Below are 27691 nucleotides of genomic sequence, written 5' to 3' on the forward strand. Positions count from 1 at the left end.
TGTGTGCAAATCAATCAAATAAATAAATTGGCAAAATACTTTGTTTTTTTTTCATAACATTATGACTTATATTTTACCCTTAAAGTGAAATCAATTTAATTACATGTGACTTGTTTCAATAAAATATATAAGCCAAATAACAAGTAAATTTACACTTCTGTATAATTTGCATACAAATAGCGACAGCATGTAGTTGATGAAAAGACAAAATTGTGGAACACCTCTATTATTGTGCAGAAATAAGGGTCATTGTGGCATTCTACCGGCTTTAATACTTTTGAATTTGTTATGTTTTCTATCACAAATTCAAATTGTTCAGATTTGCATTACTTTTACTATACTGCACTGATTCTAAAGCAGTTTAGATACCTACCCTCAAAAAACGAATATGGTCAATATAAATCAAAGAGTTGCTACACGGCTAAATATTCAACCTTTTTTCAAGTAAACGCTATCTTTTGCAGAGCGGCACGCAACGCTTTTTTGTGTGTCAGCCCTTAGGATATATAGTCTGCAATTATGATGTTGTGTTATTCATACTGTGTTCTGTGGTTGCTTATCACATTGTCACTGTCAGTTGGAAAGATTGTCACGTCACTCACGTCATAACATCGAAGTGTAGTAATCCGATAATTAAACCTTTTATAGTAAATAAATGGATATTTGCTAGCAGAGATATAATAAAAATGGATGCAAAAGACGTGTGCGTAGAGATAGAAAATGATGAATTCTACAGTAAATTCCTCGTCGACTCGGTCAAGCCGATCATCGGCGAAAACATTTCCGTGTCAGAACAAGTCACTAGACTAGCGCAGGGCATTGAGAAACTCACGAAAAGTTTAGAAGTGCAAGTGTTAGCGAAGCACAACGACCTGCTGACTCAAGCGAGCCACATATCCGATCTGGAGGCAATGCTGGAAGCCGTCCGATTACAAGTTCAAGGTTTATTGCGTGGCGCCGAAAAACTAAAAGAAAGAGTTCATACACCGTACTACTCGTTGGAAAACCAAACAATCATGCTCGAGCGAGTTCAAATCACGTGCAACTTACTCAGACACACCGCGAAAATATTATCACTGTGGCATAAACTTAGTTCTGTGAATGATAACCCCGCGAAAGAGGCGATGATTCTCTTCGAGCTCAACGAACTGATAAGCGACTACGACTTCGAGGGTATAACTCTTCTAGACGATGTCCTCAAACAAGTGGTACAGAGGCGACAAGAGTTACTATCAAGCTCAACTGAGTTACTTCAAGCTAGTTTACTAAGCGGAGACAAGGCAAAACTCCTACAATGTTTCAAGGTATTCCACAACTTGCAGTGCACTGAACAACAAATTAAAACTACTGTCGATAACATTCTGAATAGCTTGAGGAAAGAAATTAATAATGCATTGAATGTACAGATGGTATCCATAGAAGTAAAGAAATCCAGTTCGGGTCGTATTGCTCCAGGCAAGGCTAATATTATGAACTCACATGATTTCAAGATCAAATTGTTGGAAAATATTGAAAAGTTGTTCAAAGTTGACATCTACAATGGCTGCATGAAGGTGATAATGTTGCAAAATGTTGTAACAGAGCTGCATGCCATCGGAAACTTTAGGAATATTGCAAAAAACTTTTGGTCAGACCTATCCAAAATATTCAGTGTGGAGTTAGAAAAGAGTCCTTTAAATGTCAGCCAATCTGTAGAAATTGATTATCCTAAACTACTAAAATGCTTCAATGATCTCCTGTCAAGGCTAAAATGTAAGAACTTGGAAATGAACAGGTCATATTTAACAAAATGGGAGAATGCCTTTTTGTCCAAATCATTAGGAAAATTGTTGGAACCAGTAAGAAGTATGTGGCATTTGAACCAAGTACCAACCATGGACCAAATTGACAATGCTGTCAGAATCATAGCAGAGGCCCTTAGCATATCACTTGGGGATAAGCATTTGAGCATAAGTTTGGCAAACAGTGTGGCCAAAAGCATTAAACAAATGAATGTGGAAGCGGAGCAAAGACTCTCCATGGACAGTGATGTCGCCCAGATCATAGAACCACCAACAAGTTCTCAGCAAAAGAATGCAGAGCTTTGCAATTCGTTACACTACTTCTCATCACAAATAAGAAGAGTTCTCGTGAATATGAACTCGATGTTGCCACAAGAAAGTGTACAGATTGTTCAGAATAGCCTTAAAGATATCAGCAGTCTGCCAATTCTTCAACAATTTGCTGAATCAATCAAAAACTCTCTTTATATTATCCTGATGACAATGCATGATGAACCAGATTTGATCAGAGTTGATGAGCCAAGTAACAAAGCTCTCTCATGCTCTCCATACATGAAAGAGCTGCAACAGTTTGTGTCTAGATGTAAGGATATCTACTTGTCAATGTTTACTGAGAAATCTGCACTTAATGAATGTTGTACGGATATATCAAAGGCTTGCATCGAAAGATTCGTCCAACATGTTTGTAATGTGAGGCCTGTGAGCAAGTACGGCCGGGCAAAACTGCAGGCAGATTGTAAGCACTTAGAAACGTCACTGGCGCCGTTGATTAATGATATTTCGGAATTGGGCGACCATTATCGCCAGCTGAAAGCATTGTATTTACTGTTAGAAAAGACTCCACAAGAGATTGCTAAAAGTCAATATGAAGGTGCATCGTTGCCGTATTCATTAGTTATGATGTTTTTATTCAGTCATGCAGAGCAACAACTGCTAGCACCACACACATGTGCTGGCTGGAATGTCCAGAAGCTGATGCAGTGGCTGGAGTCACACAAAAATGAGAGGGATAGACTAGAGTTTGTTGCGGGCGCCTTACAGAGATACCAGAATCATGTCAGACAGAATCAAATAGCCACTTATGATGAAGTTTACCCAATATTGCTGCAGATGCTCGAAGATGGGAGGAAGATTATGAAGAAATAAATTACAACCTTAATTTGTGTAGCTAGTATACAATAGAAAATATCCTAAATAATATAAATATAATTATTCTCTAACATTAAAGTAAACTTGTCTGTTATTTTTTCTTTTTAAATGTTACACAGATAATTTTTCTTTTTAACTGTTATACAGATAATATATTAATCTGTATGTTTATCTATAATTATAGAGAATATTGTTTAAAATATTGTTAATAGACTAGAAATAAAAAAAAAATGTGAGCCGTCACGGGACGCCTGGCAGATGTGAAACATCGACATTATTTTGTAAAAGTAATATGCAGAAAAGAACATATTGTGATAGGAACTAAATATGTCATAATGATAAAATAAAATATTACGATTTTTTTCCAGATAACGATGACTATTTATTGAATTCGATTGCGCATGGCGTACACACTGCTGCATATAGACTGTATATATATACCATCGTATAGCGTGGTAGCGTACGGCATGCGTCGCCACGCCAGAAATCGGTTTTACGTGCGGCTATAAATGTTTCACATCAATAAAACTATTTAGTTAAAAATAAAATTTATTTAAATAAAACTTTATATTGTCTCTTCATTGTAGCTCTACCTTTGCATTGCAGCTCTGATGGCGCCGCCAATTCCAACCTGCCACAAAAATAATATTTCATGTACTTCTATTATAATAAAAAATCAAATACCTTTTGGTTTTATAGCAAAGAAAAACAAAAGCTTACAAATATCAGAATGATTAAATTCAATATAACGAAAATAATAAGTCCTACCTGTGAATCCTTATTTATGTTACAAAATTGAATGTGCAAAGTGCAGTGCAGTTTAATAAATATACTGATATAAATAAATGGTAATCCACTTTGCAACAAAGTGCAGCAAAAAGCACTCGTAATGTTGCTTGCTTTAGTCATCACTAAGCTAGATGAAGATCGGTAAATTAACACATTTTTGAACACATGTCAAATACTTAACATGCAATGAGGATTTAAGATGATTTATTCAGAAATGTTGTCTTTGTATACCATGACGATAAATAATAAAATTAGAGGTTCTTGATTCTCATACATGTGATTCTCACAACACATATAGTGCAATGATAAATGTAAAGCTTAAATAAATATATGTATGAATACAAAAGAACAGATGCGTATGCTACGGTAAATAATAAAAAAAAACTACAAAATTAAATAATTCAATTTATTTTATCCAACTAAATTCAACATACACCAAACATTGTATAAAATACCAACCAAAATCATGTATAACAGATAACTTACAATAACTACAACATAATTACTAGCTAACTATTGTACAAATAATAATGTCCTACATAAATGACAATTTTAGACATGCCTATATAATGTTTACTGATAAAATTGTTATGTACTTAAAACACCTACCGAGCTTGCAAAACATTTTTCGAGACACTCCCTAGTTTTACCACGCTTTTATTAGCTTGACCTGTACCTATGTATGCATGTAACGGAATCTTTGAACTCGATTTTCACCCAATTTGAACTGTCAGATTAATTTAAATTTCGAACAATTATCAAGAACCCATTCCCGTTTTATCCCTTTCTTTTCATTAGGATCGTCAGGAATCAAGATTAACGATTTTCGTAACGTTGTTTTTAAAGTATACTATGATTATTAGAATATTTTACGAAAATCCATTCCTTAATTATAACATTATTTATTAGATTTTTTTTTGTTTTGTAATTTATTCTTAAATTCAAATAGTCATTTATATAGGACATTGTGCTAATATAATACAAACGAAATGCTCACAAACCAGTCTAGTATCTATAAGTCTTTTCCTTACTTAATAAATCTGACGAGCTTGTCATACAATAGCCTTATGACTATTTACAACTGCAAGTTGCCTACGCGTTTTCAACTTTGTTATAAGAGACTTTTTGGTTTTTCCTCCAATCCGATTTTATAATAATAATTACGTCGTATTTTAAAATATCTTTGCATTATAATACATGTTTGTCTTTGACAATATTATCTGATTTTTGTAATTTAAGCACCTTGTATTGTTTTTTTTAAAATAAATATATACAATTCCAATGAATGCATAAAATATAAATTGTAGAACTTTTATAATCCAATCTGTACACTATACTACAATCGTTGACTTCGTAACCCTTTAAGGTCATGTCTTAGTAACAATTTGATGACAAAAATGTTAAGAATTTTTTGCAAGAATGTGTTTGCAGTTTATGCATAATTTTATTACATGTAAAGGAATTATTGGGAATACGTTATTTAACTAAATGACAAATGATGCGATTCATTTCCATTTTGTAGCACGTGTGGTTCGGACGGTTTTTAGAGGTAAAAAATAATCAATAATTATCTCCATGAAAATACTGTATGCTATTCAAAATACTATTACAGCTACAATGAAAAGTGAAATCTATGCCAATGTGCTACGAAATCAAATTGCAAGTTTAAACCTGTTCTTCTTCGAAGGCGATCTTGAAAACGTCGTCGTAAGTATTTACGAAGTGTATGTCGATGTCGTCCTTTATAAAGGACGGTAGGTCGTCGAAGTCCCTTCTGTTCTCCTCGGGTAGGATCACGCATTTCATGCCCACACGTTTCGCCTGATAACAGTGATAAAACGTAATAATAAAACGAACTTGTGTATTATAAATTAAAACAATAATTTAATTTAATTTTTAATTTAGTAAATAAATCTGAAGTTAATCAAATTTCTGTTGAGAAGTCATTGAAGCAGTGTTAAATTATATAGTATTCTGGTTTATACAATGTGATAAAGCAGAGGATTATGATAGTTGCGTTGAACGTAAATCACTTAGAATCTACACCCTTCCACTGCAGCTCAGAACTGCTTTACTCAAGAATTAAACATATTTACATTGCGCTGAGTACTGTATTTGAAAGTGGGTAGATTTATCTCAAGCGCATACGTCACTATTTTCATAAGACAAACTTCGCTTGTGACGCAGTCTGCGTTCAACGGTCGTCTCGGGCGGACGTGTCGGTACGTTAGTGAGTCGACTAACTACGATATTTAAGGAAACTAGCTACGTACCGCGATCTCGGCTAGGCGCGTCGATGTCGTGCCGCCTAGCTACTAATCGATTAAATTGGCTACGTACCGCGATGATCTTCTCCTTGATGCCACCAACGGGTAACACCTTCCCGGTGAGGGAGAGCTCTCCCGTCATGGCGAGCGCGCGCACGCGGCGGCTGAGCGCCAGCGACAGCAGCGCGGTGGCGAGCGTGACGCCGGCCGACGGGCCGTCCTTCGGCGTCGCGCCCTCCGGCACGTGCACGTGCAGGTGGCTGCGAGACCGTATAGACAAGTACACTTTTAAAAAGAATGTCTTTGCTCCCTATTGTAATTTAGTTCATCGTTAGATAATAATATGGTGTCTACACCATTTTTCTTCATATTCATGTAGTAATTTATTTTAAATGTATTTACTTTGTTATCTTTTTTTTTTTTTTTAATAATATGTATATCTTATTTCTTTTTTTTTCTTTTTCTTTCTCTCATTCTTTCTTTTTTATGTTCTCCTTTCTCCCCTTTTTGTATCATTTTATTTTATTTCCTATTTATTATTATTATTTTTAGTACAGTTGTACCGCCTTTAATTTTTCTGCACATCCCTAAGGTTGACTGGAAGAAAATGCTATTTAGCATTAAATCCGCCTTATGCACCACATTGTTTTTAACATGGTCAATAAAGAGTAAATAAATAAATATAGAAGTAAGTGCTTTATAGAATAGTTAAGTCCGCGTAAAACTGCTAGTCCGCTCCGAATATAGACACGAGTCGCGTCGCAACAGCAAATTGTAGATATCAGAGGAACAAAGACAGCACGATATTTCCAAGGCACCCGCCCGCTGCCCGCTCTCGTCCGCGGGGACATAGCTTCGTTAGTGTACCCTTACTGTTGTATATGCATGTAGTTGTGTTCGACCGCATTGGCTCCCTGACTACACCTGTGCGCAACAACTTCAAAGCTGAATAGAAGTTTGGCGCGGACTATACCTCTTAAATGATTCGATAAGTGCAAGAATTGAGAATTTTGCACGCATTTACTTAAATGACGTAAAAAGAGAATACGAGCTCTAATTATTATTCAACCGATTATTTCAGGAGAGATCATAGAAAACAATATAATTAATTTTTCAAGTGTACATGGATGACTATATAGAAAAATTTCATAAATAGAGACAACTACTTCAAAGTGTTAGGAAATCAATTTTAATACAAAACTAAAATTGCATAATTAAATTTTATAAAATCTATTTTCCTAATCTGCGTTATTGCACCATCAGATAGCATCAGTTATGGAAATCATATTATGAGAAATATTAAAACCAATGGAAACCAAATTTGACGTGGAGATGTGATTCGTTTAGACTTAGACTTATGATACAAATACAAATAACAAACAGTTATACATTACCTAGTATTAAGAAAATCATTCTCCGGGTAGTGTTTAGCTAAGTAATTCCTGGCGACAGTCAATGCTATCCGGACAGACTCCTTCATGACGTCACCGAGGTTGCCGGTCAGCTCCAGAGAACCCATTTGAGCCTTCTCGTCTTTGTGCGTGTTACGAACCGCTGTTTCTATGAACAATGTGCTGCCACCTGGTGGGAGAATGTAGCAATTTAATAACTATTCCATTTTTGTTATGAAAAAATCTCGAGTTTAAGGATTGCCTCTGCAGATTTACTGCACTGGTACCCCATTACATCTTCAAATCAAATCAATCATTTTTTTCGTTTTCCCTTATACCAGTGCTAAGAACTGCTAAGCTAAGTGTTCTAGTTTGAAAGTTGTAGTCAGCTTACTTAATTAAAACATTCAAACGAGATTTTAAAAACGCTATTTTATAAAAAAAAAAATGTGAGCCGTCACGGGACGCCTGGCAGATGTGAAACATCGACATTATTTTGTAAAAGTAATATGCAGAAAAGAACATATTGTGATAGGAACTAGATATGTCATAATGATAAAATAAAATATTACGATTTTTTTCCAGATAACGATGACTATTTATTGAATTCGATTGCGCATGGGGACGCGTCGCCACACCGTACACACTACTGCATATAGACTGTATATATATACCATCGTATATCGTCGCCACGGCATGCGTCGCCACGCCAGAAATCGGTTTTACGTGCGGCTATAGATGTTTCACATCAAAAATGCATTGTCTTTGACACCTCAAGTGTAGCTCTGATCAGTTTCCAATCCTATTTTGGAATGATTAAAAATAGCCATGAGCAACTGGCAATCATTTTTCATCAATCGGTTATTATGCTCTTGGCTAATTTCATTTGATAACAAAATGCAAACAGGTAAGCACTGTACGCAAAGGCAACATACAATTGAAATGCCATACTAGCCGGTGAAGCGCCTCGCGTGTTGATTCAAATGAAATCTATATATATTTTTATAACCAACTAGCTGACCCGGCAAACTTTGTACCGCCTCAAAATCTATTTAGCAAATATATTTCATATAAAATATAGCCTATGTTACTCGTAGATAATGTAGCTTTCGAATGGTGAAAGAATTTTTAAAATCGGTCCAGTAGTTTTTGAGCCTATTCATTAAAACCAAACAAACAAACAAAGTTTTCCTCATTATAATATTAGTGTAGACAATATTATGTATATTTGCGCGAGGATGTTGTGGCACTTCAACAGTATGTTTACGCTTTAATCAGCATTGTTCAGTCCACCATACCCATAGCGGTCCAGGCGAGCCCCATAACGACGCCGGGCGGTGTGACGTCATACATGCGGTCGTGCTTGAAGGTGGGCTTGCCGACCAGCTCGGCGAGGTTCTCCTCTGTAATCGTCATCGCCTCCGCCTCTTGCTTCACTATCTTGTACGCCACTTTGCGCGCTATCTGAACAGAGAGATAAAATTTAAATTAATCATGGTTCGAAAACAGAGTGAACAAAGCCGTGCTGTTTCTGCCCTATCAGATATATAGTTGGTTCCAGGTAGTTATATGACAAATTTAAACTTTACTATCCTTTGAACTCTTTTTTTTTCAGTCCCTTTGTCTCCTTCATGCCAACATAAGCATGCAGATACGGAAATCTTCCCTCTCCGTCCTATCTGCTTTCTCTCTTTCCTTGTTCCTACCTCTTAATCCTTTTTTGTTACATTCTTTTTTTGCTTCTCCATTTACTACACATTTATTTGACTACCAACCATACTTAACGTTACTGAACTTTGTAAATAGATTATAGTACATACAAAGTGCACATAGATAATGATGCACGTTTATTATTCCCTCATTTAAAAAATAATAAATGAATCGTTCATAAAAAGTAGAATAAACTTTGAAGCACCTTCTCAATATGCTTCTGTAAGTTCCTAACACCACTCTCCCGGCAATACGACTTGATGAGTGTGTGCAGGGAGTCCGGTGTTAAGTCCAGCTGCTCAGAGCTGAGTCCGCAGTTCTTCCGCGCCGTCGGTACTAAGTACTGCTGCGCTATGGCCAGCTTCTCCTCTGCCACGTAACCTGGGGAATCACGGGATTTCCTATTTATCTGTACATTGGAATACAAAATACCTAAAACTTCGGTAAAAAATATTCATGCGAACAATGTAGACTCGCAGAATATACCACACATATAAGACAGACAATTTATTGTGTTCGTGTTGTTATACTTTACTCAATGATTATTATTTTATTGCAGTTTGGATCTTATATAACTAAATTCTGCTTGTGCTGCTTACACTTTTCCGTACATAAATTAATTACAAAACAACTAAAACAAAGAATTCTATTGCTGCGCCATACTTTTATTTTTACAATGGAATCTAATCTTATCTGGGATTGATAACAGATGTCCATGGGCGATATTAGCCGCTTAACATGAAGTGGACTACATGCTCGTCTGCTTCTCTAACTAATATTATACATTTTTCTAACCTAACCCTGTACAAACCTGACATGTCAATCAGCTCCATCCTGTCGCGCAGCGGCTCGGGGATGTGCTCCACGACGTTGGCGGTGCAGATGAACAGCACGCGGGAGAGGTCCACCGGCACGTCCAGGTAGTGGTCCAGGAAGTTGGCGTTCTGCTCCGGGTCCAGCAGCTCCAGCAGCGCCGAGGATGGGTCGCCGTGCACGCCTCTGTGAGAATACGATTTATTACAACATGGGGAAAAGGTTTCAAAATCTAAGGTAAAACATTTTAATCTTATGCATTATATTAAATGGAAAATCTACAAATATCCGAGGACATCAAACGCATATTTAGGTCAATTACAAATATTACGAAAGTTTATAAGTAAATAAGGGAAATACAAAATTCCATTACACTCTATAAAATGCCGACCTAAAGAAAGACTACTGGAAGTTGTTGCATTCAAACACAGGTCAATTTGACGGTCAATTTGACGCAAATATTATGCTTACTTTCAGCAGACTTTAAATGCTTACAATAGGTCTTTATATTTTATTTCTTAATTTATATTTCATTATATCCTTTTACTGTATTTTATACACAAAGTACCCTATGCAACACTGAGTTAACCTAAGACTTATATCAAAACGAGGGAATTTATATGTATTCCCTCGTTTTGATATACTGGAATGGAAATATAATGGAAACTTGCATAGCCACTCACTTGCCAATCTTATCAACCTCATCGATGAGCACCAATGGGTTCTCCGTAGCAGTTTTCTTCAGACACTGCACCAGCTTGCCGGGCATCGCGCCCACGTAGGTGCGGCGATGGCCCTTGATCTCCGCCACGTCCGTCATACCACCCACAGAGAACCTGAAGTACTGGCGGTTCAGTGCGCGGGCTATTGAACGAGCTGGAATGGAAATTGTGAGGTTTATATATAGATGGAGTAGAGTAAACAGAAGAGACGAAAGAAGCAGAGAGGAGACGGAAGAATATAGAGAACAAAGAAAATTAAAATGAGATAGTAGGCAAATTGTTTGTTGAAATAAAAGGGCGACGTGAGTTAAATGGGGAAGATGGAGAGCAATAGTGGAGGGAGAGGATAGCAAAAGGACGAACTAAGGGAAAGAAAAACAAGATGGAAATGGAAAACAAGCAATTTGGATAATTCAGACAAAATAACAGGACCTTTACCCTGTTCTTTGAAAATGGAAAACGAATTGAAAAAAGATACATGGAGTAAAAAATGTTAATCAATTGCTAGCTGATTACAAACTGAAATTCAAAGATTTAACATTCTACAAAGTGGCTGGCATAATACCATAATGCTGGCATATCATGGCAACACATTTAATGCACTACAATGATAAAACTACTTTCTACTCTAAAAATATGGTTATTGATATTAACTAATAGCTAATAACAAAAGTATTTTTTATAACCACTAACAGTTACATCATATAACTGTAAATCTCTCACCTATACTAGTCTTTCCGACACCAGGCGGTCCATGGAAACACAGTATCTTCCCTTGCGTGGAGCCCTTCAGCTGCGAAACCGCAATGAACTCCAGGATACGTTTCTTGATATCCTCCATGCCATAGTGGTCCTCATCCAGGATCACCTGGGCCTCCTCCAGCTTCAGGTTCTCTTCGGATGTCACCCCCCATGGGAGGGATGTCAGCCAGTCTAGGTAACACCGGGTTACGCTAGAATGATGAGTTTCCTTTAGTCTCCAAGTTTCAAATTAGTTTACTTCTATTTCGATTAATCCAATACCCTTTAAAATATATAACTTAAGTAGTCCTTAAATAAATATTTTTAATGTGTTTGCTTCAAAAAAAAACTTCTTGTATAATTTATAGATTAAATGATAAATTTACTTTGCATTGGGATATTTGCCTACTCATTATGTGTGTTCATGATAACCATTTCACACTACTTATTTAATATTAAGTATTGTTAAAGATTATAACTTATATTTCTTTGAGAATAAATCGACATGAGCAATGAACATGAGCATGAATCACCAATATGAGCAATGCCAACTTAGGCCTCAGGAGTAGCTATACATCTGTGGCGAACCTCAGATGGGACTCATATCTAGGGTAACAGAGGTCCATGGCGGATATAACCATGTATCAACAGGTGAACTGCACGTTTTTTTAATACTTTAATATCACATATGATGTTCTTGAGCTCTAGCTCCTCACAAAAGCATCACAAGACTCACTTGAACTCTGAGCTGTGGCTCTCGAGGAAGTTGAGCTTGTTGAGCTCCTCGTCGATGACGGTCTGCACGGCGGCCGGCACCTGCTTGTCGGCGAGCCGCTCGCGGAACTTCTCACCTATCGCGTCCTTATCGTCCTTTTCTAGACCTAGCTCTTTCTTTATCACCTAAAACAATTTATGAAGTTTGTTTACTGTTTCAATATTTAGCTTCGGGCCTGGCTACTCTCCTGTATATTAGTTCAGTAAACATTAGTAGACTTCACACACTTTTAAAAACTTTTATTAGAGAACTGAGTGATGAGGCTTTACACAGTAGGCCTGGATATTGGGCCAGCACCCAATGCGGTGGTTGATGTATTTCATCTTTACACGCCTTTTAGAATTCCGAAATATATTTCCTTACAAAACTTTGTTTCACCTACACTAAGTAAAAATAAGTTTTGAATACTAACATATACTGAGAATCTCAACAAAGCATCCATGAATTTGAACAGACTTTGGACAGTCCTAATTTCAAAACTCTAGGCCACCCTATATTTTTTCAATAGCTTACCTTCAATTGTTCATGTAAGATATATTTCCGATGCTGTTGTTTTACTTTTTCCTCCACCTCCTTGCCTATCTTTTGCTGCAATTTCGACAATTCGTATTCCTTCTTGAGCAATGATAACGACATCATAAGTCTTTTTGGGATCTGAAATGAAAAATCGAAGCAAATAAATTTTATATTGTTTAAGTAAAAAAGAAAAAGATTGTGTTATTTCATATATGTATATCAAATTAACAATGATAATAACTTTTAACATTGTTACATCCTTCATCCCAATACTTTTCCCAAATTCCCAAGTCTTGCTAAATCCCGCGCCCTATTGCTCGTGCTAGACATACCTTGATGTTTCTAACTATCTTCCATTATTGCTTGTTATGCCTCCCGATTGTTAGCTACGTCTTATTATTGCTGACAACTTTTATGCATATGCCATCTTATGACCACATCGCACAACACACTCACATCCATCTCCTCAAGTATAGCCTGAAAGTCTGCAGGCTCAGTGCCTGTTAGCGCGGATCCCAGATTGCTGAGGTACACCGGATTGTCGACACATCAACCCAGCTTTGTAATTCCACTTTTATATCAATAGTACAATACACACTCACATCCATCTCCTCAAGTATAGCCTGAAGGTCAGCAGGCTCAGCGCCGGTGAGCGCGGCGCCCAGGTCGCTGAGGTACACCGGGTTGTCCACCACGCGCTGCCCCTGTGCCAGCATGTGATGGAGCGACTCCCTGGACGAGGGATTACAAACTGAATCAAGTTAAAATATTTTTATTTAAGGTAATTAAGGTAATTGTTTTTATATGGTTTTTTGAAAGGTACTAGAGACAATATGGTTTGACCACGAGTGAATGATTGAATGTAGTGTATTTATTTTTTAGGCCTATTGAGGCACATAATAATAGTCAATTACGTTTTTTTTTCTTATGCTGCTACAGGGTAACAAACATGACTTTGACGAGAAGGTACCAGTGCCAAACCTATTTTTATTGTGATACAGTTCTAGCATTTCAGTGGACCTTCCACCTTGTGGGTACTTAATGACATACATATAAGGCAACCAAGCCAAGAATCCAGGTAGGACCCCTGTTCTACATGTAATTCTATACAGAATATTATATACTAAAAATGTCTATAACTGCAAAACCAGTGATGTCCAATAACAGCGACAATTACAGTTTACCATCAATCTGCCCCATATACCTCACAGCTATTATTCAGTCCTTAAAATCATTTATTGACACTCACCTGTACAATGGATTCATATTGATAATATCCCTAATAGTCTTGATAACCTCCTGTGTCAGCGCCTTCACCTCCTCATTCTGCTGGAACTTCTCATGCTGGAGGTTTTCCACCTTCACCATCATCACCTGGTCAGGTACCGGTCTCTCTTTCGGAGGTTCCTTATCTGTCTCCGGCTTCTTCCTGGTGTTCCTGTGCTTCCGTCTCCGGCGCTCCGCGTCCGACTCTTCACGCGTAACGTTAAATTCCACATTAAATACGGGAAACTTCAGCTTCATTTCTGAAATGATAATGTTAATCATTTCAGAATTAAAGCTAAGTTATTGTTTGTAATGGGAATGGTCCAGGAAATGATCAGTTCTGTTTTTTATATTCAGTTAGCATGTAGCACTTAACAATAAATGTTATTTCAAACTGTTTTAAATGGGATTTAAAAAATTAAAAAACAAGTAATGAATGAGATAATAAATAGATTGCTTAAATATACTTAAAATGCAAGCAATGCTACAGGAAAACAAAAGAGTTTTTTGTACAAGATTTTTGTGCGGTGAAGAAAATTGTACCCAACATGTAACCTGACGTCCATTTCTAAATATGAAAACGATGAAACACTTATCACAAAACTATATGCACAACTTCCAAAAATAATATAAAAAATAAAAAACTAAAGATTATTTTATTATTTCATTATGCTAATCTCTGTAAGTAACTGGTACATTTAAAAAATCTTTTTGAAAATCAGATCCCATTAATTGAGAATAGTTTAGGCTATATAACATCACTGGTAATTTTCACAAGACATTACTTTTAAAAGCGAGTGAAACCGCAGGACAAAACTAGTTATTCTTTTAAAAACATAATCATAATCTCACCAGCTGGTCCCGTCTCTATTTCATCCTCAATAAACTGTCCGGTGATCTTGATCCTCCGATGTGCCATCACCACCAACCGCAGCTTATAGTCCATGTCCTGCATCTCATGGATCTGGGCAAACACCCCCACCTGGTGCAGGTCGTCCAAACTGGACACCACATCTGACTTGCCCTCGTCTTCCTTCTTGCGGAGGAAGATGCCCACGTAAGGCTGGTTGAGCTTCACCTTGCGTCGTATTAGATCTATTAGCGCTGGGTTTGAGATCTGGAATATTTAGCACAGTAAAGTATTTATAGTTCTTAAGGCAAACCAAAACATAACCTATTACATTAATTAAAATGTATTATTTTTTTATATAAGCCTGTCACTCACAAAATTATGTTAATACTCCTACAAGATGAAAACCCAACCGTAACTGAGAAGATGGGCATATTCCCATTCGGTCCTCAAGGAAAGCATTACTTATGACCTTGGTACAGAAAATAATAGCGTTAATTTAAGCCTGTACCTCGAAAATATAGAAGTTTATATGGGTTACCTATCATTAATTAAAATGAATAATTAAAATTCAAATTAACATTATAATATAGAAAGTTTACAAAATTAATTTGAGTAATTAATTGTACATAAAAAATATGCAAATGATATGTGTACAAAATTCATAATTTATAATGCCAAGAATTAACAAAACATTGCATCATAAACAGAACAACCAAGGACATAGAAGTTAGTTACCTCAATTAGTTTAATAAACCTAGGGAACACTGGATTCCTGTTGATGGCAATGACTGGGACTTGCGGCCACACCTCCGGCACGGCCACCGTGGCGGGCAGCTGGCTCGTGAACAGCGGCGTCTCGTCCTTCACCTCGGGATCCTCTTCGGGAGGGTCATTCTTATTAGTAGTCGAATATTGCCTAAAAGTCACTTCCGACGGCAGAAAACCATTACCGAACCCACAGACACGACTCCTCGACACATAGTCGTAATTCAAACAAATACGCCGCTCGCCCGGCTTCTGTAAAGCAACTCTTGTGGCACTACGAGTTACGCGAACTGATGGTTTTAATTTCGGATTGAATAACGCGTTTCGCACTAACACCCCCGCTGTATGCATTTTCTGTTCTTATTAGCGACGTAAGTTAGTCCTCATGGGCAGTTTCATTTAATAAAATAAGAGTTTTGATGTGCAAAGGTTATCTTTCCAGATTATTCAAACTTAGATCCATCCGAGAGAACTTATTATCTCTAGAGAAATTCTCTATTTGACAGACGTCGCCAGTGACAATTATATTTTCGTTTTAAAATCACTTTGATGTAAAGATAGAATGAGCCATAGAGTATAGTAACCTATAAGGAATGAGCTAGTCATTTGACCAAACCAAAATAATATACTGTTCTTAAATAGGTTACCATACTCTTGGATATATGTACTGCGTGTGTTTATTTTATAAACCATAAAATTATATAAAAACCATAGTAATATAATATGACACTATTGTCTTTGATAGTCTGTCTGTGGTTACCGTCAATGTGTTATCTGTTATGTGCTTTTTGATTTGATACATTTATAATTTTGTAATGAAATGAAAGTAAGTGAAATAGTGCCAATTTCTGAACATTTCAGGTTTTCCTAATATTTTTATTATTACTTATGTGCTCTACATAACAAACGAATACAATCTCTTTGTGTGTGAATGACATATTTCCTTAAATTCAGACAATTTACAGCACGTTTTAAGGTAAGAGCCATCCTATTATCGATTTTTGCATGCACTATTGCTATTAACCTAACTGCAAATATTACAAATGTTTTTTGTCTGATGTTGTTAGTTAAAATAAACTATCATTCGTTTCCAAATAGCCTACATCCCATCCTGCAAAGTGGAGGACGATTGATTAAATTAATCGTGTTGATTTTAGATTAAACTATGCCACAACAGCGATTGATAATATTTACATTATTTAGTAATCTATACACATACAGACGTATTTTCTCAAATAAGTACTCATTTGCAACAGTCATCAATGCCTTTTTTGAAAAACGCCATGTGAAGTGTTCTGATATATTTCTCTGTTGTATTTTTATTTAACACTAGCTGACCCGGCAAACTTAGCCTCAAAATCTATTTATCAAATATTTTTCATATAAAATATTGACTGTTACTCGTGGATAATGTAGCTTTCGAATGTTGAAAGAATTTTGAATGGTGAAATCGGTCCAGTAGTTTTTGAGCCTTTTCATTACAATCAAACAAACAAACAAAGTTTCCTCTTTATAATATTAGTATAGATAACTTGTGTATATGACTTTGTAATTAACATCAAACTATATTACTACCATACCATATTAGTAGGATTACTACTGAAATGTAACTTTTGAATTATAAGTATATAAGTTAACACACATTTTAACAATAATAATACTGCTTATTGCAGCGACTATTTAAAATGGAGATGATTGATATAGAAGTGGACCCGGACAGATGGAAGTACAAAAACATCAAGGAGGGATGTGCCATCATGAGGTTGAAAACTGATAGGGTGTTCTACAACCCAGTACAGGAGTTCAATCGAGACATGAGCATCGCAGTGCTGGCAGTCTTCACCAAGAAATACAAACAGGAACAGCTCGAAAAGGCTGAGAAAAAGGCAAAAGGGCAGATCTTCGAGGACAGGGAAGGGGATGAGTCGTTAACACATGAGCGAGTAGGTTTTTTGGGATTTTTTTACGTTTGGTCGATTAGTAGGTTTTTTGTTTAAATAATGGTTCAAAGGGCATGAAGGACATGTAGATATTGATACACTTTAACCCTTTAGCTCTTTTTAAGCCCAAAGGTATTAATGTGTCCTTTCTGATAGGTGGTGCTATCTGGTGTGGTATGCTATTAGGTGTGGTGGTGCTATGCTATCAGACTTATTCGTGATTTGATTTGTAAAAATCAACACCATGAAGTTGGCTAGTAAACATAACACATTTTGCAGACAAAATCAATTTTATGAGTTGTGTGGACGATACAGAAATTTTGTACCAAGCTTCTTTTTATATTTATAATCATACAGGACTTTTGTGTTGCTTTAACTTTTATCTTTGATTTAAGGCACCTAAAGTTGAACAAGCACCTGTGCCAATCACTATATTAGAAGCCTTGTCAGCTACCGGACTGAGGAGCATACGTTACGCACAGGAGGTGCCGAATGTGACAAAAATCATTGCTAATGACATATCAGCGCAAGCTGTGGAAACAATAAAAGATAACATTGAATACAACTATGTAGGACATTTGGTGGAGGTCAGCCATGATGATGCATGGTAATTTTTTTTTTGTATTTCTTTCGTCCCTGAATCCTGTTATTTATATTAGCAAATACTTTTACCTACCAAAGTTATTATAATACACACATGTTTCTGAAAATCCCAAGAATTATAACATAAAGTAGGTTTCCTCGCAATCACCTATTCTGTAAGATTTTTACCTGTGATGTATAAAAAACAAAAAGCAAATACAAAACAAAAACAAAGATAAAAACTCCTTATTACATCAGCTACCTGCGAATAAATGTCCCGTTAAAATCGGTCCTGCCATTTCTGAGATTACCCAGAACAAACAGGCAGATAGATAAAAATAGTAAAAAATGTTATTTTGTTAAATGTACTGTATGTATAATCATATGCATGTAGTAAAAAGCGGTTATTTCAATGTTCAAAACATACACTCCAATTTTATTTATATGTATAGATTTTTTGCAGCATGTTGATGTACAAACACAAGCATCCATCAAAACGGTTCACGGCTATCGACCTGGACCCATACGGCTGTCCATCCATATTCCTGGACTCCGCGGTGCAGAGCGTGGCGGACGGCGGGCTGCTCCTGGTCACCGCTACCGACATGGCCGTACTGGCCGGCAACTCGCCTGACACATGCCATGCCAAGTACGGAGCTATCAGCCTCCGCACCAAGTCCTGTCATGAAATGGTAGGTTTTTTTAGTACCTGCATTGTTATGAGACTTTCTGTACATTACCATTTCTTTATTTTATGATATACAAGTCGCAGATGAACATGCAATCCATCTTATGGTAATTGGCCACTCCACACTATGGTAAGTTCATGGATGGAGGATAGAGAATTTAGAGTCCTACAGTCCAAGTAAGTTATTGTCAGTTAGTCAGTCACAGATGTGTTGCTATCTCTAGAGACAAAGTTAAAATATATATATCCCTGTACCTTACTACACCCGTCAAAATTGCTGCTTTTATTAGCCTGAATGTGATATGAACACATTACATCTGGGTTTACAGGACGACATTAAAATCTTTATAAAATTATATACACTTTCAGATAAAAAAATAACATCATGACTCCAATTAAGTCCTATATATTGCCTTGACCTGACATTACATCTATCTTAATATCACGCCATTTAAATAATAACGATAAACAATTATTTTTATTCCACAGGCTCTCAGGATACTGCTGCAATGTATTGAACAACATGCAAACCGATATGGTCGGTATATAGTGCCATTGTTAAGCATGTCTGTCGACTTTTATATACGAGTGTTTGTGGAAGTACGAAGTGGTGCGATACACTGCAAGAAATCTGCCAGGTACAATATCTTAGCCAAAGTTAAGATTAATTTAGTTTTGGTCTAATTGTTCCTTTTGTATGTTATAACTTTATAAGAATTAAAACTGTTAAAATTATTCTCCATCATCTTATTAAGTTATAGGAGTTGGTTGTTGGTGAAACATGCTAACTTCTTAATTCTTTAATTATTCAATCAATAATTTGCTTTAGTCTTGAACATTACTTAATTCATAATAACATGTATTCTATGAACTTCGATAGACAACCCGCGTGATGGAACAATCGCCCCACCAGTCTAAAATGCACAGGGGTTGTTGAGGCCAAGCGCCGAGGACCTGCAATTAAGATTTGAAAGGCGCAACAAAAATAACGATCTTTACAACGCAGTGTTCTTGGCCTCCTCCCCCATCTGGAAAAAGATCATAGAGTTGGGAAGGCTTAACATCGACCATCAAAAGATCCACGTTGAGGAGTTCGTGCCCCTGCTGCAGTGCCACAAGTGCCTGCAGTTTGGGCACCTCAAAAAACACTGTCTAAAGGAGGAGACCCTTTGCTCACATTGTGGCGCAGAGGGTCACTCATTTGACAAATGCCCGTCCAAACCAATGCTGGTGTGGGAAGTTGCTTCAACTGCTGCGCCAGAAATAAAAAATCCAAAACAGAATTAAACACCAACCACTCAGCCTTCTCGTACTCATGCCCCATAAAGGAGTCCATGAGATGCAGGGTCATGGAAAGAGTGGACTACGGTCTGTAGCTATCCAGTTACAAAACTTGTCCAATCTCTTTATCATTAGAGTGTGCATCCAATCATTGTTTCTTAAATACTTAAAATTATCTCTCATGATTTCAACAATAATAAACTTTCTAAAAAAAAAAAAAAAAAAAAATTTTTGCTAATTTTTGATTAATTGGAGTGTATCATTTCTTTTTCCACCTCTTATTTTAAAATACCGTCTCTCTTGTGTAACATACGTCCAATTTTATTTTATATTTGCTAAAATTTTAATTACTGTCTTTATTTGTCTTCTGCCCATCAACTTGATTTCGATGTTCCTGCTTTTATTTCATTTATATTTACTCACGTCTTACTTTAGACACTTCTCTGTCTTATCTTAAACAATTGTAATCGCAAATTAAAAACACTATCTTAAAATACGATCCTGTTTGGAGTCGCCCGTATCAAATAGCGAGGACTCCAAAACAGTAAAATCTAGATAAAATCCGCTCTCAAGGCGGTACAAAAAAAAAAAAAAAAAAGTCTAAAATGCACAGGGCTCTAAGGTCAAATCACCAATGACAGAGCAATAGATTGATAAATTAAAATTTCTGTTCTGAGTGTCAATGATCATTTTGTGTGTGTAATCATTGTGTGTCTATATCCGTACTATCAATAAACAAATTAAGTAAGGCAGAAGAAATAGGCGTGCTATCTTAAAGCTTTTGTGGAACTTTACTCTTCAAGTACAAAATAAAAAATTATAAATTGAACGTAATCATAATTTGTTTCGTCCTTCTACGCATGTAGCAAGATGTCGATGGTCTACCACTGTGTGGGGTGCGACACTGTAACCCTGCAACAGCTGAGCGCGTTCAAGCCGAACCCCTCGCCCTCCAACCCCGACCAGGAGAAGTCGTACCTGCCCCCGGCGCCCCCTGTCGGCGAGTTCTGTACACATTGTAACCAGAGACATCGTGTGAGTTTGGTATTTTTGTTTGTTGTGAATAAAATGGTGCAAAACGACTATTTAATCATATCTATCATTAATTTTAACTTAAATTTGCGATTAGTAAGTCATGAAGATGAAAATGAAATATGATACAGTCGGAATAAAGTCATTAATAAGGTCTTATGTCCCCAAACTGACCCTGGGTGGGTAGATTTCATTGTTTTAGGTACATTATGAACAACATTCACACATGATTGTATGGTTTTAATGAGTTTTTCCTTTACAACAGCTAGGTGGACCCATCTGGTCGGCGCCGATACACGACGAAGAGTTCGTGGATGACGTGATGAAGTACGTGGAGAAAAGCAACAATGTCCTGGGCACCGCTCGGAGGATAGAGGGCCTGCTGGCTGTCGTGCGCGAGGAGCTGCCCGCGCCGCTCTACTGCACGCTGGACCGGCTGTGCGGCGCCGTGCACCTGGGCTCCATGCCCATGCTGCTCGTGAGGTATGTGGCCGGACAGCGGGGAGCTGCCCGCGCCGCTCTACTGCACGCTGGACCGGCTGTGCGGGGCCGTGCACCTGGGCTCCATGCCCATGCTGCTCGTGAGGTATGTGGCCGGACAGCGGGGAGCTGCCCGCGCCGCTCTACTGCACGCTGGACCGGCTGTGCGGGGCCGTGCACCTGGGCTCCATGCCCATGCTGCTCGTGAGGTATGTGGCCGGACAGCGGGGAGCTGCCCGCGCCGCTCTACTGCACGCTGGACCGGCTGTGCGGGGCCGTGCACCTGGGCTCCATGCCCATGCTGCTCGTGAGGTATGTGGCCGGACAGCGGGGAGCTGCCCGCGCCGCTCTACTGCACGCTGGACCGGCTGTGCGGGGCCGTGCACCTGGGCTCCATGCCCATGCTGCTCGTGAGGTATGTGGCCGGACAGCGGGGAGCTGCCCGCGCCGCTCTACTGCACGCTGGACCGGCTGTGCGGGGCCGTGCACCTGGGCTCCATGCCCATGCTGCTCGTGAGGTATGTGGCCGGACAGCGGGGAGCTGCCCGCGCCGCTCTACTGCACGCTGGACCGGCTGTGCGGGGCCGTGCACCTGGGCTCCATGCCCATGCTGCTCGTGAGGTATGTGGCCGGACAGCGGGGAGCTGCCCGCGCCGCTCTACTGCACGCTGGACCGGCTGTGCGGGGCCGTGCACCTGGGCTCCATGCCCATGCTGCTCGTGAGGTATGTGGCCGGACAGCGGGGAGCTGCCCGCGCCGCTCTACTGCACGCTGGACCGGCTGTGCGGGGCCGTGCACCTGGGCTCCATGCCCATGCTGCTCGTGAGGTATGTGGCCGGACAGCGGGGAGCTGCCCGCGCCGCTCTACTGCACGCTGGACCGGCTGTGCGGGGCCGTGCACCTGGGCTCCATGCCCATGCTGCTCGTGAGGTATGTGGCCGGACAGCGGGGAGCTGCCCGCGCCGCTCTACTGCACGCTGGACCGGCTGTGCGGGGCCGTGCACCTGGGCTCCATGCCCATGCTGCTCGTGAGGTATGTGGCCGGACAGCGGGGAGCTGCCCGCGCCGCTCTACTGCACGCTGGACCGGCTGTGCGGGGCCGTGCACCTGGGCTCCATGCCCATGCTGCTCGTGAGGTATGTGGCCGGACAGCGGGGAGCTGCCCGCGCCGCTCTACTGCACGCTGGACCGGCTGTGCGGGGCCGTGCACCTGGGCTCCATGCCCATGCTGCTCGTGAGGTATGTGGCCGGACAGCGGGGAGCTGCCCGCGCCGCTCTACTGCACGCTGGACCGGCTGTGCGGGGCCGTGCACCTGGGCTCCATGCCCATGCTGCTCGTGAGGTATGTGGCCGGACAGCGGGGAGCTGCCCGCGCCGCTCTACTGCACGCTGGACCGGCTGTGCGGGGCCGTGCACCTGGGCTCCATGCCCATGCTGCTCGTGAGGTATGTGGCCGGACAGCGGGGAGCTGCCCGCGCCGCTCTACTGCACGCTGGACCGGCTGTGCGGGGCCGTGCACCTGGGCTCCATGCCCATGCTGCTCGTGAGGTATGTGGCCGGACAGCGGGGAGCTGCCCGCGCCGCTCTACTGCACGCTGGACCGGCTGTGCGGGGCCGTGCACCTGGGCTCCATGCCCATGCTGCTCGTGAGGTATGTGGCCGGACAGCGGGGAGCTGCCCGCGCCGCTCTACTGCACGCTGGACCGGCTGTGCGGGGCCGTGCACCTGGGCTCCATGCCCATGCTGCTCGTGAGGTATGTGGCCGGACAGCGGGGAGCTGCCCGCGCCGCTCTACTGCACGCTGGACCGGCTGTGCGGGGCCGTGCACCTGGGCTCCATGCCCATGCTGCTCGTGAGGTATGTGGCCGGACAGCGGGGAGCTGCCCGCGCCGCTCTACTGCACGCTGGACCGGCTGTGCGGGGCCGTGCACCTGGGCTCCATGCCCATGCTGCTCGTGAGGTATGTGGCCGGACAGCGGGGAGCTGCCCGCGCCGCTCTACTGCACGCTGGACCGGCTGTGCGGGGCCGTGCACCTGGGCTCCATGCCCATGCTGCTCGTGAGGTATGTGGCCGGACAGCGGGGAGCTGCCCGCGCCGCTCTACTGCACGCTGGACCGGCTGTGCGGGGCCGTGCACCTGGGCTCCATGCCCATGCTGCTCGTGAGGTATGTGGCCGGACAGCGGGGAGCTGCCCGCGCCGCTCTACTGCACGCTGGACCGGCTGTGCGGGGCCGTGCACCTGGGCTCCATGCCCATGCTGCTCGTGAGGTATGTGGCCGGACAGCGGGGAGCTGCCCGCGCCGCTCTACTGCACGCTGGACCGGCTGTGCGGGGCCGTGCACCTGGGCTCCATGCCCATGCTGCTCGTGAGGTATGTGGCCGGACAGCGGGGAGCTGCCCGCGCCGCTCTACTGCACGCTGGACCGGCTGTGCGGGGCCGTGCACCTGGGCTCCATGCCCATGCTGCTCGTGAGGTATGTGGCCGGACAGCGGGGAGCTGCCCGCGCCGCTCTACTGCACGCTGGACCGGCTGTGCGGGGCCGTGCACCTGGGCTCCATGCCCATGCTGCTCGTGAGGTATGTGGCCGGACAGCGGGGAGCTGCCCGCGCCGCTCTACTGCACGCTGGACCGGCTGTGCGGGGCCGTGCACCTGGGCTCCATGCCCATGCTGCTCGTGAGGTATGTGGCCGGACAGCGGGGAGCTGCCCGCGCCGCTCTACTGCACGCTGGACCGGCTGTGCGGGGCCGTGCACCTGGGCTCCATGCCCATGCTGCTCGTGAGGTATGTGGCCGGACAGCGGGGAGCTGCCCGCGCCGCTCTACTGCACGCTGGACCGGCTGTGCGGGGCCGTGCACCTGGGCTCCATGCCCATGCTGCTCGTGAGGTGTGTGGCCGGACAGCGGGGAGCTGCCCGCGCCGCTCTACTGCACGCTGGATTACATGCCGTCCATCTGATGGTAAGTGGCTACTGCCGCCCATGGACATCTGTAATCAACACCAGATAGATATTCTTATCTGAGGTCGGCCACGGATGTGCCGCTACCCCTGAGGACTACGCTGGAACATCTTCATGTCACCACTGTGACATCCTTCCAACTATTGTTATGTAATGTTTTATTTCGTTTATTTTTTATTTATTTATTTCGTTGCATTAAGGCAGAAATTGGTCTATCAGTGGTACAACCAAACTTGTACCACGAATAGCTACAGAAATATCGCTTAGTCATAGGCTTGACAATAATAACAACAATTAAATAAATGCTCCCCCACAGGTCAGCGTTGCTGAACGGCGGCTACAAGGTGTCGTATTCGCACGCGTCGCGGCTGTCCGTGAAGACGGACGCGCCCGCGCGCTTCCTGTGGGACATCGTGCGCTCCTGGGAGAAACAGAACCCTGTTAAACCTGCCAAGTAAATTATCTTTTGTTCATTTTTTGTTCATGAGGAGGAAACATTATCACAACAGGTGTTTACAACGGTTGTCCCTGTAGTTTCGGGACTAGAATAGGGCTACGGTATTTCCTGTTAGTAAGAGGCGACTAAAAAGAGGCTCGAACCGTCCAGTAAGCGATCCCGGGAAGGATGGTGTGGGAGGAGCGAAAACTGCTCCCGCATGAAACCTTTTGAAGGTTTGGGACCTTTGGGAGGTTTGTTCCCTTTTGGTAGACTCTTACGACAGGCAGGGGATACTGTATTTCTATTCTTGTCCCGGGACTACAGGGACAAAACCCGCTAAGTAACTATGCTTTATTTTTTTCTTATTGATTGAAAAAGAAACCTGTATCATTACTTCATCTAATATTGTCTCCTCTAAAGTATCAAATTTTGAAAAGTTATTATTGATCATCAAGAAAGGGAAATTGTCATCTAATCATTTACATAATAATATTACTACCAATCTATAATATACAACCTATATCACAGACTTGTCACATTAATGGCAATTCTAAAATAAATGAATCATCCAGGTTAGAGGCGGACCCAGTAGCGAAGTACATCCTATCTCAAGAGATCACATCAACGGTGGACTTGACGATGCGGCCTGATGCCAACCCCGAGAGCAGGAAGGTTGGTAAACTGCGGTTCCAGTTCAACCCCACGCCGCACTGGGGACCTGGCTGCAGGGCTGCTATCAAGTGAGTATTAGGCAGTGATGAGAGTGTTTTACAACACCAACAAGTAACATCAACACCATAAAGTTGGCTAATTAAATGTGGCCAATACTTTTTTTGACACAATATTTTACATGAACATTTGCAACACCTGAAAATTGCTGCAGCAATTTGATTTATGAAGATCAGATGCATTGTCTTTTTTTATGATATTGGAGTAGCAGACGAGCATGCAGTCCTAATGGTAAGTGGCTACTGCTTCCCATGGACATCTGTAATCAACCCCAGCTAGGATTAGATATTCCTACCTGAGGTCAGCCACAGATGCGCTGTTACTCCTGAGGACTAAGCTGGAACGCCTCGGAAAAGTATGTCTCCCTTACAACACCCTTGAAACCAGAACACAGCAGCGCTTAACGCTGCTGTTATAAGGTAGAAATAGGTGTGGCGATGGTGCCGCTGGAGTCGAACCAAAAAGGGTTCTACAACTTTCAAAACTACTACCTACCTGAATACTGCATGGACTAAACTTAGAAACCTTTATATGATAATGAGAGCACAAAACATTAGAGAAATTTCTGAATTGACGATCCGCATGGCGGAGCAACCACCATACCGGTCTGATGCACAGAGGGTTCCGGGTTCGATCCCTGGCCAGGCTGATATCTAATTGATGAATTTAGATATCTGTTCTGGGTCCAGGTGTTTGTGTATTTGTCTATGTGTGTGTCCATGGCACACACAATACAGGGAATTCTAGTGTAGGCTGTGAGTGTACAAAGTGTATTATATATTTCTCTTAAAAGGAGAGCTCCCCAGGACCTTCTCCCTTCTTAGAAATTGCCTACAAGGATACACTTATAAATGGGTGCGCCACTGGGCGTAAACCATGCCTGCCAACTAGTAACCACATAACCTCCAGCTAAATGCCTTGAGAGGCAGATTGCAGGATATAAGGAGTTAAAAAAAAAAAAGAAAAAAAAATATTTCTCTTTGTGGGATACTGTAAAGTTACAATGAGTTGTTATTCATTCACAGTGTGGGTGAAAGGAAGGCTAAAGCTATAAAGAACCAGAACAAAAAAAAGGGGCCTTTTAATAAGAGGCACCATTCACCGTGGGGTAGCCAGACACCTTCCAAGAAAGTTGCTGTAAGCACATTGCGGATCTATGTGGGCTCGGACGACGACACTGACAGCAAACCTGAAGAAGAAATAGAGGAAAAACAGCCCGATACAGTTAAGGAGAACGAAAATCAATAAAATATTTATTACAATATCTAGTTTTATTTGGAAGTTCGTTGTTAATCCTTTACTGTTCTGTTAGAGAGATAGATCATAGTCCTCCACACTGACAAGATTTTTTAACAAACTTTCAGGTGTGTAAGTTTCCTCACGATGGCCTTCTTTCCTGTTATAGCATTATGATAATTCATTATTTATATGCATATAACTTGAACAGTCAAAGATGCGTGCTCGAGAATCGAACCTCAAACCTCCCGATTAAGTTTTAACCATTAGGCTATGAGAACCAAGTAAATAGTAAAATAATTTATAAAACATACATTTCCGTTATTGCTCAACGTACGAATAGAAATTAGAGTAATAATAAATTGTAATGAATACATAATTTAGCGGTCTTCTGAACTGATTTGTATGAGCTTCATATATGCATGAGAAAAATATCGATTTCTTGCCACATGCTTGACACCTCAATTCAAACGTTGTTTTTCTGGGCACTTGCGACCATACGTTTCTATATTTTTTTTTATATAAGATGGGAGTAGCAGACGAGCATGCAGTCCACCTGATGGTAAGTGGCTACTGCCGACCGTAGACATCTGTAATCAACCCCAGATAGAATTAGATATTTCTACCTGACGTCAGCCACAGGTGCGTCGCTACCCCTGAGGACTTAAGCTGGAACGCCTCGGAAAAGTATGTCTCCACACACTTTAATCAGAACACAGCAACGCTTAAACACTGCTGTGATTAGGCAGAAATAGTTGTGGCGGTTGTTGCCGCCGCAGTCCAACCC

At 41.1% G+C, this 27691-nt stretch overlaps 3 protein-coding genes across 5 annotated transcripts; 2 read left to right on the forward strand and 1 right to left on the reverse strand.

Annotated features, from left to right (window-relative positions):
- Positions 1-564: 564 nt before the first annotated feature.
- On the forward strand, positions 565-3050 carry fws (Conserved oligomeric Golgi complex subunit 5 four way stop). Its single transcript, XM_073082144.1, has one exon. The coding sequence runs from the start codon at positions 687-689 to the stop codon at positions 2925-2927; it is 2241 nt and encodes a 746-aa protein (XP_072938245.1). The 5' UTR covers positions 565-686; the 3' UTR covers positions 2928-3050.
- A 401-nt stretch (positions 3051-3451) lies between these two features.
- Lon (lon protease homolog, mitochondrial) lies at positions 3452-16078 on the reverse strand. 3 transcript variants are annotated; one of them, XM_073082141.1, is made up of 15 exons: positions 15509-16078; positions 14773-15037; positions 13904-14180; positions 13257-13386; positions 12652-12792; positions 12100-12263; positions 11346-11575; positions 10584-10776; positions 9899-10086; positions 9293-9468; positions 8676-8841; positions 7381-7567; positions 6060-6246; positions 5391-5540; positions 3452-3561 (listed from the first exon to the last, which is right to left on the reverse strand). In XM_073082141.1, the coding sequence occupies exons 1-15, from the start codon at positions 15887-15889 to the stop codon at positions 3520-3522; spliced, it is 2877 nt and encodes a 958-aa protein (XP_072938242.1). In that variant the 5' UTR covers positions 15890-16078; the 3' UTR covers positions 3452-3519. The 3 variants fall into 3 exon arrangements, with proteins under 3 accessions (XP_072938242.1, XP_072938244.1, XP_072938243.1); XM_073082143.1 differs by having other exon boundaries at positions 13904-14126; positions 15509-16072; XM_073082142.1 differs by lacking the exon at positions 3452-3561 and having other exon boundaries at positions 4112-5540; positions 15509-16076.
- Positions 16079-16332: 254 nt separating this feature from the next.
- Positions 16333-26930, forward strand: Trm1 (tRNA methyltransferase 1). Its single transcript, XM_073082145.1, has 10 exons — positions 16333-16514; positions 17212-17481; positions 17874-18085; positions 18524-18752; positions 19238-19386; positions 20896-21064; positions 21327-21544; positions 24817-24954; positions 25512-25679; positions 26694-26930. Exons 1-10 carry the CDS (start codon positions 16470-16472, stop codon positions 26914-26916), a joined length of 1821 nt encoding a protein of 606 aa, XP_072938246.1. The 5' UTR covers positions 16333-16469; the 3' UTR covers positions 26917-26930.
- Positions 26931-27691: the final 761 nt, after the last annotated feature.

The sequence above is a fragment of the Epargyreus clarus genome, unplaced genomic scaffold (genome assembly GCF_041222505.1).
Source record: "Epargyreus clarus isolate Ecla_fem2 unplaced genomic scaffold, WU_Ecla_fem_2.2 ptg000017l, whole genome shotgun sequence".
NCBI classification, from domain to species: Eukaryota; Metazoa; Arthropoda; class Insecta; order Lepidoptera; family Hesperiidae; genus Epargyreus; species Epargyreus clarus.

Coding starts and splice junctions, on each gene's coding strand:
- fws (XM_073082144.1), top strand. CDS start 687: ATGGATGCAAAAGACGTGTGCGTAGAGATAGAAAATGATGAATTCTAC.
- Lon (XM_073082141.1), bottom strand. CDS start 15,889: ATGCATACAGCGGGGGTGTTAGTGCGAAACGCGTTATTCAATCCGAAA. Junction 13,387..13,903: donor AATATGAATCCATTGTACAG/GTGAGTGTCAAT, acceptor TCCCTCGTCCAG/GGAGTCGCTCCATCACATGC. Junction 9,469..9,898: donor GGAGCTGATTGACATGTCAG/GTTTGTACAGGG, acceptor GTGATTCCCCAG/GTTACGTGGCAGAGGAGAAG.
- Trm1 (XM_073082145.1), top strand. CDS start 16,470: ATGACATATTTCCTTAAATTCAGACAATTTACAGCACGTTTTAAG. Junction 18,753..19,237: donor CCAAGTCCTGTCATGAAATG/GTAGGTTTTTTT, acceptor TTTATTCCACAG/GCTCTCAGGATACTGCTGCA. Junction 24,955..25,511: donor AACCCTGTTAAACCTGCCAA/GTAAATTATCTT, acceptor TGAATCATCCAG/GTTAGAGGCGGACCCAGTAG.